This window comes from Aplidium turbinatum, chromosome 15 (genome assembly GCF_918807975.1).
Source record: "Aplidium turbinatum chromosome 15, kaAplTurb1.1, whole genome shotgun sequence".
Taxonomy (NCBI): domain Eukaryota; kingdom Metazoa; phylum Chordata; class Ascidiacea; order Aplousobranchia; family Polyclinidae; genus Aplidium; species Aplidium turbinatum.
This window is the reverse complement of record NC_137486.1, coordinates 13,640,179-13,651,644: the sequence shown is the minus strand read 5'-3', so window position 1 is coordinate 13,651,644 and position 11,466 is coordinate 13,640,179. Positions and strand designations below refer to the sequence as shown.

Below are 11,466 nucleotides of genomic sequence, written 5' to 3'. Positions count from 1 at the left end.
ATGAGGCTACACAGTGCATTCACCATCAGAGTTGAAGATGTTCCTGAGAATGCACAAGAGGAGTTCATTGAACTCATTACCAGCGACAGCGATGCAGCAAAAACTGATTTTTCTTCAATGTCAGTTACCAAATTTTGGATCAAAAGTTTGCAGTCATATCCCGTTCTGTCTGAGATCGCATTGCGCCTGATTCTTCTTTTTCCAACAACATACCTTTGTGAAACAGGCTTTTCAAGCTTGTTGGTTATCAAATCTAAATACAGGAGCAGACTTGATGCAGAAGATGATCTGCGTTGTGCTCTTGCAAAGACTGCTTCAAGGATTTCAGATCTGGCTAAAAAGAAGCAAGCACAGCCTTCTCACTGAACAAATTGTTGTGTTGATTTGTTGTGTTGTTTATTTATTTATTGAGAAGTTAAATTTAATATATAGCCTAGTAGCCTACTAGTTAGCTCCAAAAGTGCAGTGAAGGAGGATCAACCCAACTAATTTTATCCTTGGGGTCACCGCAACTTGGCAAATGTTATAAAAGGGTCACGGCACCAAAAAGGTTGGAAACCGCTGGTTTAGTAGGACGCAAGTCTTGATGTCTTAAAAGGTATTTTTTAAAGAAGTGGCTACGCTTATAGCGCCATAGATACAGGCGATGCTATTTTGTTATCTCTACGGTACTTTTACTGCGCTTCGTTATTGTGCTTGCGTGAAACTGTCAAATCACACACAGCAGTGAAGGCTGGCGCAGCAGTTAGAAATAGAAACATTTCACTTAGCCTATGGTACTCTTTTTGATACAGTTGAAAAAAATTATGAAATAGAAACATTTCTAACCCTAACCAATAGGTTGAAATCTTATTAAGGGTTAGGGTTAGAAATATAAACATTTCTAACCCTAACCTAATTCCTAACCCTGGGTTAGAAATCGAAACATTTCTAACCCTCAATAAGGATGCAACCTTTTTTTGTCACCGGAAAAGCTTGAGAGAAATTTTGAAATGTTTGTGGCGCACTCCAATCAGCTACTTCGGCTCTGTTGTATTTTTCTCTCTCGATTTTTTCAGGGGGCAAATTAGGTTGCACCCAAATTTTCTTGTCTGGGATGGGGAAAATAAACCCTCAACCACAGAGGTAGTAGACTACGGACAACCCAATTCATCCCTAAAGAGATCGAGATGAAAATAAAGCAACTTTGAAGTCGCCGATTGTGGTTTTCGTAATTTTTTTCAACTGTATCAAAAAGAGTACCATAGGCTAAGTGTTAAATTGTTTATTACTTGGGAAATGTTAGAAATCAACAATCACTCTAAGTTTTTATTACCTATCACAAGTACAAGTTTTTTGGCGATAATTTGCCGAGTTTAAAATTGCCTGTAGCATTGTGCATTAAGTATCACACAATCAACAACAAGCAGATTGCATCACTTCGACAGTTGATTCTGCCAATTGAACTGACCAGGCCTACATTAGTAATTTAAAGCCTCAACAACTATGCAATATTGTTAGAAAAAGCATACAAAAAGCTTTCTCTGTCAGACGACAAAGAATAACAATCAATAAATATGAGGCAGGGCTGTCATTTTATCCCAACACTTACAGTTAGCCGATTAAAATCAAGGAAAAACTTCCTTGTCACAATTAGACCGATTAAAATAAGATTGACACCAAAACACAATCACCTTGTGGCAAGAAAATTTTTTAGTTTAACCCACAACAACCATCTTGAAGAATGTAAATTTCTTCTATGAAATAGTTTTCACTGGATAAAGATCAGTCACATTGCATTGTAATAGCATCGTGATATTGCATCATAACTAAATGTGTTGGCTTTTTAACAGGTTTCAAAGTGATTTAATTTATTGTATTATTTTTGCTTTATCAATATATTTTTCTTCTGGTTACATTTCAACCATTTTTTCCAGGTAACTTACAATTTTTATTAAGTTTATTTATTAGTAGCATGTCAACTTTGACTGGCAATCCGAGTGGCCAGTTTAGTTCACTGGTTCCACTTGAACAGCCTTCCACTAATGCTGTTAAGCTATTTTCTGAAAATACAGTTGCTGTACATGATGGACCACCTCGAACTTCAAGTTTGTTTTCACCTATTATGCTCTTAAGCGGACATGGTGGGGACATATACAGTGCAAAGTTTCATCCAGGGGGAAGGGCAATTGCTTCCACAGGTTTTGAAAGAAATATTTTCTTTTGGAATGTATTTGGTGAGTGTGACAATTATCATGTAATCACTGGAGGTCATGTTGGTGCAGTGCTGGATTTGCAATTTAGCACTGATGGAGCCAGTTTATTTACTGCCAGTACAGACAAAACTGTTGGAATGTTTGATTTTGAAACTGGCACTCGAGTAAAAAGAATGAAAGGGCACAATTCTATCGTAAACGCTTGCTCTTCTACAAGAAGAGGTGATCAAATGGTGGCTTCTGGGAGTGATGATTGTACCGTTAAGATATGGGATCCACGTCATCGCGGAGCAGTAAAAACATTGCAGCTTAGTTACCAAGTCACTGCACTTACTTTTGATGACACAGCGCAGAGTCTGATTACCGGTGGTATCGACAATGATATTAAGGTCTGGGATATCAGAACTGATAAAACTGTAATGGAGTTGCTTGGCCACACAGACACAATCACAGGACTATCGTTGAACAAAGATGGTTCGTACCTTCTTTCCAACGCCATGGATTCCACATTGCGTATGTGGGATATACGACCATATGCTCCTCCAGAACGGTGCATTAAACTATTTACTGGGCATGCTCACAATTTTGAGAAAAACCTTTTGCGTTGCAGCTGGTCTGTTGATGGAAATAAAGTCGGTGCTGGCTCAGCAGATAGAGATGTTTGTGTGTGGAATGCACACAATTGCCAGCTTATGTATAAGCTGCCAGGCCACTCTGGATCAGTCAATGATGTACAGTTTCACCCTACAGAACCAATCGTAATGTCTTGCTCAAGTGACAAAAACATTTATCTTGGTGAAATACAATAATAGCTTTAGTTTTCAATGGGCTGTTTTTTAGTCTGTCTTCTTAACACAATCATTGATTGCATTCATTGTTTGATAACGTGATAGTGTGCATTACATAGGACGATGCAGCTTGAGTCTAGATTTCAGACTATTCAAAACTCACTTGGTTAATTGGCAATCTCTATATTTTTTCAATGTTGCCACATTAACTCTTTGTGGCAATGATTTTAGCGTGTTATATTGCCACAATTTTGTCAATGCTAGAATTATGGCGTTCAGTCTGAAAATGTATTTAACATGGCCAATGTTTTTACTGCATTGAATTGTTTGCCAACATTCTTATTCTGAAAGACCTTTAGCAATATCATTCATGACCCGACGAATTCTGTAGAGTGCACTGACGCATGTTGTATTTCTATCTTCTTAAATAAATGCTAGTCATAACGTTATTCTTGTCCTGAAAACTGAGCATAATACTTTTTTTTAATGCTGTATACTTTTTTAACTACGTGTTTTTCCAGACGCAAGTCAATGCTGTTCGTTTGGTTAAATCGTTTTTTTAAATAGTGTAGCTTCGGTAAAGTTTACGTAGCAGAGCTTGAAATTTATTTGGAATCAAGAAAACTTGAATATTGAAAACTACCGTGAAACTTGCTACGACTGTCTTTTATTATTCAACACTTTTTTCCAATTTAAAAATTATTCTAAATCTGCGTCACAAGCCCCGTACATTTTATGATTATTTTCATGTGGTATTCCTTGACAAGAAAGAAGAAAATAGTTTGTGGCCTAAGTTGTTTTCTCTTTTTGTACTGGCTTCCTAGATACGTTTATGTAAACCTTATTGAATTTTGAAAGTTTACGTTTTTCAAAACCATCATTTCTAGTTAATAAAAAGGGAGCGACGCCCCTAAAACGGACTTACATTGGTTCGTGTCACATGCGAAAGTTGTTGGAAATAATGAAGACTCTAATCGAACGAAAATAGAAGACGCCATAGCCCTACTCGTTTCGCTCTTGTTTGGAATCATCAGTGGTGCATATCCATATGTCTTGAGTGGGAATTAAACTTCCACATGCTTTGGTAGAGGTCAGTTCACGCTTTCGGAGTGAAGCACGTTTTCCGGATCACAGCCTCGTTAATCGCCGCATTTGTATGTTCAGGCCAGTGCCACGCAATCGTTTTCACTTTCGACAAACTTAAGAATTTGCAATTTTCGGTAGCTTCGTTTCGCGCCGGCTTTGGAGCATTGCTATGGACCAGGCAAATGACTGCCACTTAATGGGAGGCTTTTCACACTGTAGAATGAGATGGGGTATACAAAGAGCGAACTATCTTTGGATTTGCGATAACAGATACCGACAGAAACACGGTTCGCCACCTCTCTTGCAGACCACACGCGAATGCTTTTGGGACTTATAAAATATTTTCGACCCCCAATGTGACGCTTATCGCCAATTTTATAGCATTCTGGTGCATTTCTTCATAAGAAATTTTACTTTATTTGAACAGCCTATCACTGACTTTTCGGCATCCAAGTAAAACAATTACCGGCCAACACAGGAATAGGACGCACCGTAGAATATTCTCGATTTAGCTTTTTTGGTGTAGCCTACATGAATTATAAATCTTTAGCACAGTTCAGATTGAAACCTTTTTCTTAATGTTCTCTTTGAAAGTTTTTTTTTTTTTTACAAGAATTCGCCCTATATTCCAACACTATCCGGAACAGTTGTTTTTTGCAAGCATAATTTGCATCACAGAGCATCCGGTTTATAAAAGTTTTTGATCTTTTTTAGCTGCCTGTTCACAGTTGATCTAAGAAAGTTAATCCCACATTGAAAACAGAAACATGCTAATAAAACATTAATACATAATGAAGCGGTATGCAAAAAATGGCGCGTATCACATATTCAGTTGAGAGTGATCATATCACTGAGTGTCTTGTCCAGCTTCTCACTGATGCCCTTGTAAGCCATCTTCTCAGCATATAGTTGATCTGCAAAAATAGGATGTTGAATTACGCCTTATTGAACATTTGCTTGTAATATTGATTGTCAAAGTGTAGGGCTTAGGTAGGCCGTGCTTTTTTGTAAGCCTAATCACCACTTTTTACCTTCAAGATAATCGATAGTCTTTTCTAGCTTATCAACAGTTCTTTCTGCAAATTCCGCTCTTGTTTCTGCCTAAAAAGAAAACAACGTTTTATTTCAACGTAAGAAAATAGATAAATCGTTTTCACTAGGCGCTAAATAAAATTCGGATCAGTAAAATCAATTGATGTCCACCTCATCTGTAGACTACAGTATACTGTAGGTTAAAACGAGACTAATGGTGAAATTTAGTTCTTCATGTAAAATATGAAAACTGAAAAGCCACAATTTTCAGATTTACCTTGCCTGAGCCTGCTCTCGGTGGACCGTTAAGTGAAGAGAGTGCCAAGGCTTTTAAAAAAATTCTGACTAATCGGAAAACATTACCGAAAATGAGCCCTAAAATAATTATTATCGTATAGGTCTACTTTGAATTTCATGCAAATTCATCTCAGTTGCGTGCATCATTGGCGTGAAAGTGAGTCTTTCAGCTGTCGGTTTTAGCAAGGCATCATTATATGCGTTCCACACAACCCTACATAAACCCTAAGGTAGGCTTCTAAATAAATCAATAAACTCAGCAAAATTTGATCAATTAAAATTACTCATACACACGCGAACTAGGAAAAAAAATTCACTATCAAGCCTATTCAGAGCAACTTACATTTTTCAGGTTTTCTGTTAAAGCATGAATCTCTTTTTCAAAATTATCTTCTTTTTCGGAATTTTGAACAGAAATAGCTTCCATTTGTCTCAAATTTTCTTGCAAGCCTTTTAGTTGTTCATCTGCTTTCTTTACTTTCCTGTAAGAAACATGATAAATTTGTGGTAGCTTACAACCTAGGCTGCATCAAACGTGGTATCAGTAGGATACTGTTAAAAGCATTTTGCTCCAGTTTAGCTTGCAACTTGATTAGGATTACAGTAGCCTACCTACTGCAAGCCTGTAGGGCAAAGTGGGGCGTGTTGTCACAGCACGATTTCCATGTGATAACCCAAGCGTATAACCTCGAGTTTTCAATGGAACGCATAGTTTTCAGTTCTCTTTCGTACAAGCAGTGAAGGTTAATAAATTTGTCAGCAGCAGCAGAAATTATGAGGAGTGCCATTGAATTTTGGGCAAAATCAGGTTTTATAACTAAACTAAAAAATGGTCTGGCAAACTAAGGTATGATCATAACTGATCAGGAAAGGTACCATTCGGTAGCTTTAAGCCTGTTCTTTTCATCATACCAAACAGATAAGACATGCAAGTAGAGATGTACACATGGTTGTTGAAACCACGTGATTTCATACCATGGGGCGTGTTGTCACAGCTGTGACTACACGCCCCGTTGTGTGCATTTTTAATATTAAGAAACATAAAAAATTATTTATGCTTATACAACGAGGTAATATGCGTATTTGTTAAAATACAACGCTTTTTTAGGTAATAAAAATTAATATTAGATAATGATACACACATATATTCGATAGTGACACATAATTCTCAAGATGACATTTCTATTGTTTTTGACAATGGGCATAAAATTTTTACCAATATGTTGAAATTAAATTTTTTTGCATTTCGCATATTTTTTTATTCGTTCAGCCTGTATTAAAACCATTTTTTGTTGGTTTCTGTCATATTTTAGTCATAAAGCATGTGCAGAAATTTTGTGACAACACGCCCCATGCTCTGTGACAACACGCCCCGGGGTGGGGCGTGTTGTCACAGCCCATTCACTTGCATTAAACATGCATTTATGTAAAGACGAAATAATCCAGAAAAACTTTAGTTGTAGCAAAAAGAAGTCGAATGATACCTCTTTCAATTGCACTATCTAGCATCTCGGTACCATTGGTACAGAACGAGATATATGCTGATTTGCAAAAATTGTGACAACACGCCCCACTTTGCCTTATAATGTTTTATGCGGCCCAAAAGATGATTCAAACATATTTTTATAATCATCTTGTAAGCTTAAGTTATTGCATAACAAAAGTACTGTAGTATCGCACCCTAGATTTGATCAACAGGAATTTTACTTACGCTTCGTGTTCTTCGGCACGATCCATAACACGCTCCAAATCGTTTTCCACCATGCGAAGTTTTCGTCCCACCTTGAAAAACATATTCTTACAAATTTTCTGAAATGGTTTGTTTATTTACCAAAAATTATTTCTTTATCAAATGGTTGTTATATTATGATAGATTAATTATGCAATTTATGCCCACATGTTGAATACTTTTTAGGTAATAGTTACCTCCTCATATTTCCTATCAGCATCTTCAGCGATACCCTTTGCGTCCCTCAACTGAATTTCTTGCAGTTCAAGTGTTTCTTCGTCTTTAAATGACCTTTTTATTTTACATAAAAATTCAGTTTAATTTGATAGGTTGGTTTTTAATCTTTATCCTCGAAATGAGAAAGCCTCCGAAAGGTTATTCGTGGCAGTAGGCCTATCGCAAGCAGTCTTTACACCACTGACGCAGGGCCTGTTACCGGGATTGGCAAAGCGAGAATTTCGACTGTTTAAGTATTTTGCCTTAAAATTAATTGATTCGCTAAGTGTCGCTGAATGCAGTCCTTAAAATGCGTTGCTTACACGTTTCAAACACTACGTGACATTTTAAGGTTTATAAAGAAATCGATAGGTTGGTTGGTCTTGAATCTTTATCCTCGGACTGACAAAGCCTTGATTGGTTATTCCTGGCATTTTCGCATAGCCTAGGCCTACTTGTAGAGGCTTTTGCCGCAGGGCCGGTTACCAAGATTGGCAGAGTGAAGTTTTCCGATTGTTGAAGTGTGGTAGCCAGGGAATTATTCCATTCACAAGTTATCACTAAATGGAGAGCAGTGTCCTTAACGTGCGTTGCTTAAGCGCACACCCCAAGAGTCGAATCAGCGCCGCGTGATCTTGAGCCGGGCGCGTAATCACTGAGCTAACGGGGCGGGCACTGAGGTAACCACTAAACACTAAACTACAAGAATCAATGAATAGGGCACCGCTTATTTAACAGTCTTATTTAACTTAAGCTTTTTGGACGATATTTCACAGTTTTAATGAGAAAGATTAGGAACCTGCTCTCAATAACTTTTCGGCCTCTTTCACTTTCTTCGGCCGCTTTTTCGGCCACTTCAAGCTTTGCAACTGCTTCGTCTAATCGTTCAGTAACCCGTTGCATTTCTTCTTCCAACAATTGCATTCGACGAGTTTGAGCGTTGACTTCCAATTCGGACTAGAAAAATAGTTCTAAATGCGTTAGCCTATAATTTTTGTAGTCTACAATCTTCTCAAGTTGTAATGCTTAGCCTAACTTGAACTAGTCTTTTTTTCTTAAAAGACACTTAGAGCTAAACTTACCATAATTTCTTGGGCATAATCTGGGACAAACTCAAAACTATGAATGAAATAACTGGACGAAAGGCCGAAGGCCTGAGCTTGGCAAATTTTTATTCCATATTTATATTTATAAGCTTTAATATTGCATAATAAAGTATTCTACTTAGATTGAATAAAAATTTTTATTACTTTATTTAAAGAAAAATACATGTTAATTTAAGCAACACTAAGTCACAAATCAGACATTTATAAGAAAAAAAGAAAGAACAAACACTGAGAACAAAGAAATAACACTAACTCACAAATCAAACATTTATAGGGGGATGCATTCAGAAACCATTGGCTTCATCGTTTCATTGAAGTCAATAGAATAATGATGCAATAAACGTCACTCATTATTCCTTAACTAAAGGACTTCTCAAGCTATGCGCGATATTTTACTCAACCTAATTAAAGCAAAGTTATGCCTTTTGGGACGGAATTATTTCATAATTTTGCATCAGATTGGAGTTAGTTTTGAAAATTTCACTAAAGTAAAATTCCTGGACATTTTTCTAACTGGGATGGGACACCGGGACAGACGTTTAAACCGGGACTGTCTCGGCCAAACCGGGACGTATGGTAGGTCTACTTAGAGATCCAAACTTAGAGCTCCAAACAAACACAAAAATGATCCCAAATTGATGAACTTGGCAAAAATCTACCTTTTCATTGGCCGTACAGAGACATAGCCTAGCCTTAGATAGTGGGCTACGCAAATAAACCTATCACTGACACAATTGTCACACAATGAGACATATTGCTGAACGAGCTCAACTATCTTATTTTATACTCACGTCTGTTGCTACTTTTTCAGCAACGTCTAGTTTATCAATAGACAATCGATGTTCCTCCATGACTTTATCCAACTCATCCTCTAGGTTAATGATTTGTCGGGTGGTTGCCGAGATTTCGTTTTCGGACTAAAAATATTAAGTTATGATTAGGCTAGTCCAGCGGTTCTCAACCGTTGGGCCATGGAAAGATTTTGAAGTGGGCCACAGACCTATTTAAAACTTTGCCAGAGTTAGTGAAAATTTAGTTTAATTTGTGTTACTATAGTGAATTTTACACTTGTGTGTTTTGTTTAGTTGTTTTGATTGTAGCAACAATGAATGGTGCTGCTGTAATTTCCATTCTAATTAATGAAATAATAATTTTGGTGGCGTGATGTAATCAATGCCGTCTGTTGCATAATATACGAACGTTGATTGCAACTACAACAGTGTGGTTCTTATAGGGAGCCACTTGGCTCTGTAAAGAGAAATTTTTAACTTAAAGGCAGGAGTAATCATGTTGAAAATAATTGGGAAGAAATTTAAATCAAATGTAAATTTATCTAAATAATCTATTGAAATGGAGACCCACTGTAACTACAAGTTTGTCAATAACGTTCACGAACACGCATCTCATTGATGCACGGTTTAATCTGCTTTGGAACATTTTCTGCTGTTTTTTTTGTTTTTAAATCTATTTTGCAGTTTTTTTCTTGCATAAACAATTAATGGGCATAAGAGTTTTTGTGCAACGAAAATGGGCCAGGAAAGAAAAAAGGTTGAGAACCACTGGGCTAGTCATTGTGAAAATTTGAGGTAAGTCAAGATCGGTAATTTAAATAAATAAGTAGGCTAAGCCTATCTTCAATGTTATTATTTATTTGGTTAGCCTACCTGTTCAGTTTTAACTGCTTTCAATCAAACAATTAGTAGTATTGATATAATTTGTTTTATTACTGCACAGGTGTAGGCTACCGCTTCATCTTTTACCTCTTTGGCTTTGTCTTCTTTTTCCTGTTTTTCTGCTTCCAGCTGCACTGCCTTTTCAATCGCTTCTTCTTTGTCCTTTATGAGACCTTCCATTTTATGCTTGATGGATTCCATGGCTGTTGATAGTCCTACTCTAAATCAGCGATGATACAAATGAGTTAAACAAACTTGTGGTGCTGTATTTATCTATATATATTCCTATGGATGTCTGGTATGATGATTAAAAACAGTTGAAAGTGACAATTCATAAATATAAAGGTAAACTTCTTACAATCCCTAAATGCTAATTTTTGTATACACTTGTATGAAACCTAATAGCATGTGTAAAGCAGTCTACATAATAATTCAAATGGTAATTTGAGTATAGAAAGTTTAAAACTCTTAATCAACGCTGTAAAAAGTTTTTACAGCAATTCATGACATTCCCTTTAATTTTGTTATCAGTGTAACCCTCACTAGGACTTTTGTGAGCATTTGTCGCCTGGCACGGTTGTGAGAATAACCAGACATTTCAGCATATATTTAGATTTGATCATCGACTACACTTCATCAATGCACACTATAGTCTTCAGCTACAGCCACTGCATAGGCTGCATAGCCTTCCTACGACTTCTTTTTATGATTTGACAAAGTTACTTTTATTCATCTGAATTCAATTTGGGTAGAAAGATAACTTTTTTAAACCATAAATTCAGTAACAACACTACGTTTAACACATAATAAAAAAAAAAACAATAAGCAAAATTTTTCGTATTATTATAAACTTACCGTTACTTTTCGGTAATTTTAAACATTTAAACAGGGCATCGGTATCAATAATTTCAAAGATTTTCAGTGGTTTTACCTAAAAGTTATAAAATATTTTGTTCAATGACAATCATTCTTATTTGCCTTGATAGTTTTGAAATCCTGGCAGCTATTGATTCCAATTTCCACTGTAGGGATAGCCAGAGCTTATACATTCAAACGGAGCGTTGGCTCGATTCGAAAGTTATGATTTAGTGGTCGGAACATTTTGTTATGATTTCAAAAGTTTGGTTTTTCGACCTGGGACTTGTCACAAGTTTTACGAGATAGATTAAAAAACAAAAAAACAATCGAATTATTGCCGACCCAGGCGCGGATTTATAGGGGGGACTGGGGGCCCGGGCCCCCTTGAAATTTTGGAAGGAATTGTTGAAATTGTATGTTTCCGCATCAAATGGTTTGATATGCTTCTAAACAGCTGGTATTAGTCTCACGGCGGACTTAACTTAT

At 36.6% G+C, this 11,466-nt stretch overlaps 3 protein-coding genes across 3 annotated transcripts; 2 read left to right on the top strand and 1 right to left on the bottom strand.

Annotated features, from left to right (window-relative positions):
* On the top strand, positions 1-366 carry LOC145783983 (SCAN domain-containing protein 3-like). Its single transcript, XM_082595743.1, has one exon. The coding sequence runs from the start codon at positions 1-3 to the stop codon at positions 364-366; it is 366 nt and encodes a 121-aa protein (XP_082451869.1).
* Positions 367-1,922: 1,556 nt separating this feature from the next.
* LOC145784207 (U5 small nuclear ribonucleoprotein 40 kDa protein-like) lies at positions 1,923-3,907 on the top strand. Its single transcript, XM_082595982.1, has one exon. The coding sequence runs from the start codon at positions 1,955-1,957 to the stop codon at positions 3,002-3,004; it is 1,050 nt and encodes a 349-aa protein (XP_082452108.1). The 5' UTR covers positions 1,923-1,954; the 3' UTR covers positions 3,005-3,907.
* Positions 3,908-4,479: 572 nt separating this feature from the next.
* Positions 4,480-10,350, bottom strand: LOC145784238 (tropomyosin-like). The gene is made up of 8 exons (XM_082596023.1): positions 10,210-10,350; positions 9,241-9,366; positions 8,143-8,300; positions 7,325-7,418; positions 7,110-7,180; positions 5,742-5,880; positions 5,101-5,170; positions 4,480-4,983 (listed from the first exon to the last, which is right to left on the bottom strand). The coding sequence occupies exons 1-8, from the start codon at positions 10,321-10,323 to the stop codon at positions 4,898-4,900; spliced, it is 858 nt and encodes a 285-aa protein (XP_082452149.1). The 5' UTR covers positions 10,324-10,350; the 3' UTR covers positions 4,480-4,897.
* Positions 10,351-11,466: the final 1,116 nt, after the last annotated feature.

Excerpts from the sequence above, each read along its gene's own strand:
- LOC145783983 (XM_082595743.1), top strand. The coding sequence starts at position 1 with ATGAGGCTACACAGTGCATTCACCATCAGAGTTGAAGATGTTCCTGAG.
- LOC145784207 (XM_082595982.1), top strand. The coding sequence starts at position 1,955 with ATGTCAACTTTGACTGGCAATCCGAGTGGCCAGTTTAGTTCACTGGTT.
- LOC145784238 (XM_082596023.1), bottom strand. The coding sequence starts at position 10,323 with ATGGAATCCATCAAGCATAAAATGGAAGGTCTCATAAAGGACAAAGAA. Across the intron at positions 8,301-9,240 it reads CTGAAAAAGTAGCAACAGAC|TCCGAATTGGAAGTCAACGC; the intron begins GTGAGTATAAAA and ends CTATTTTTCTAG. Across the intron at positions 5,881-7,109 it reads CGTGCCGAAGAACACGAAGC|GAAAGTAAAGAAAGCAGATG; the intron begins GTAAGTAAAATT and ends TGTTTCTTACAG.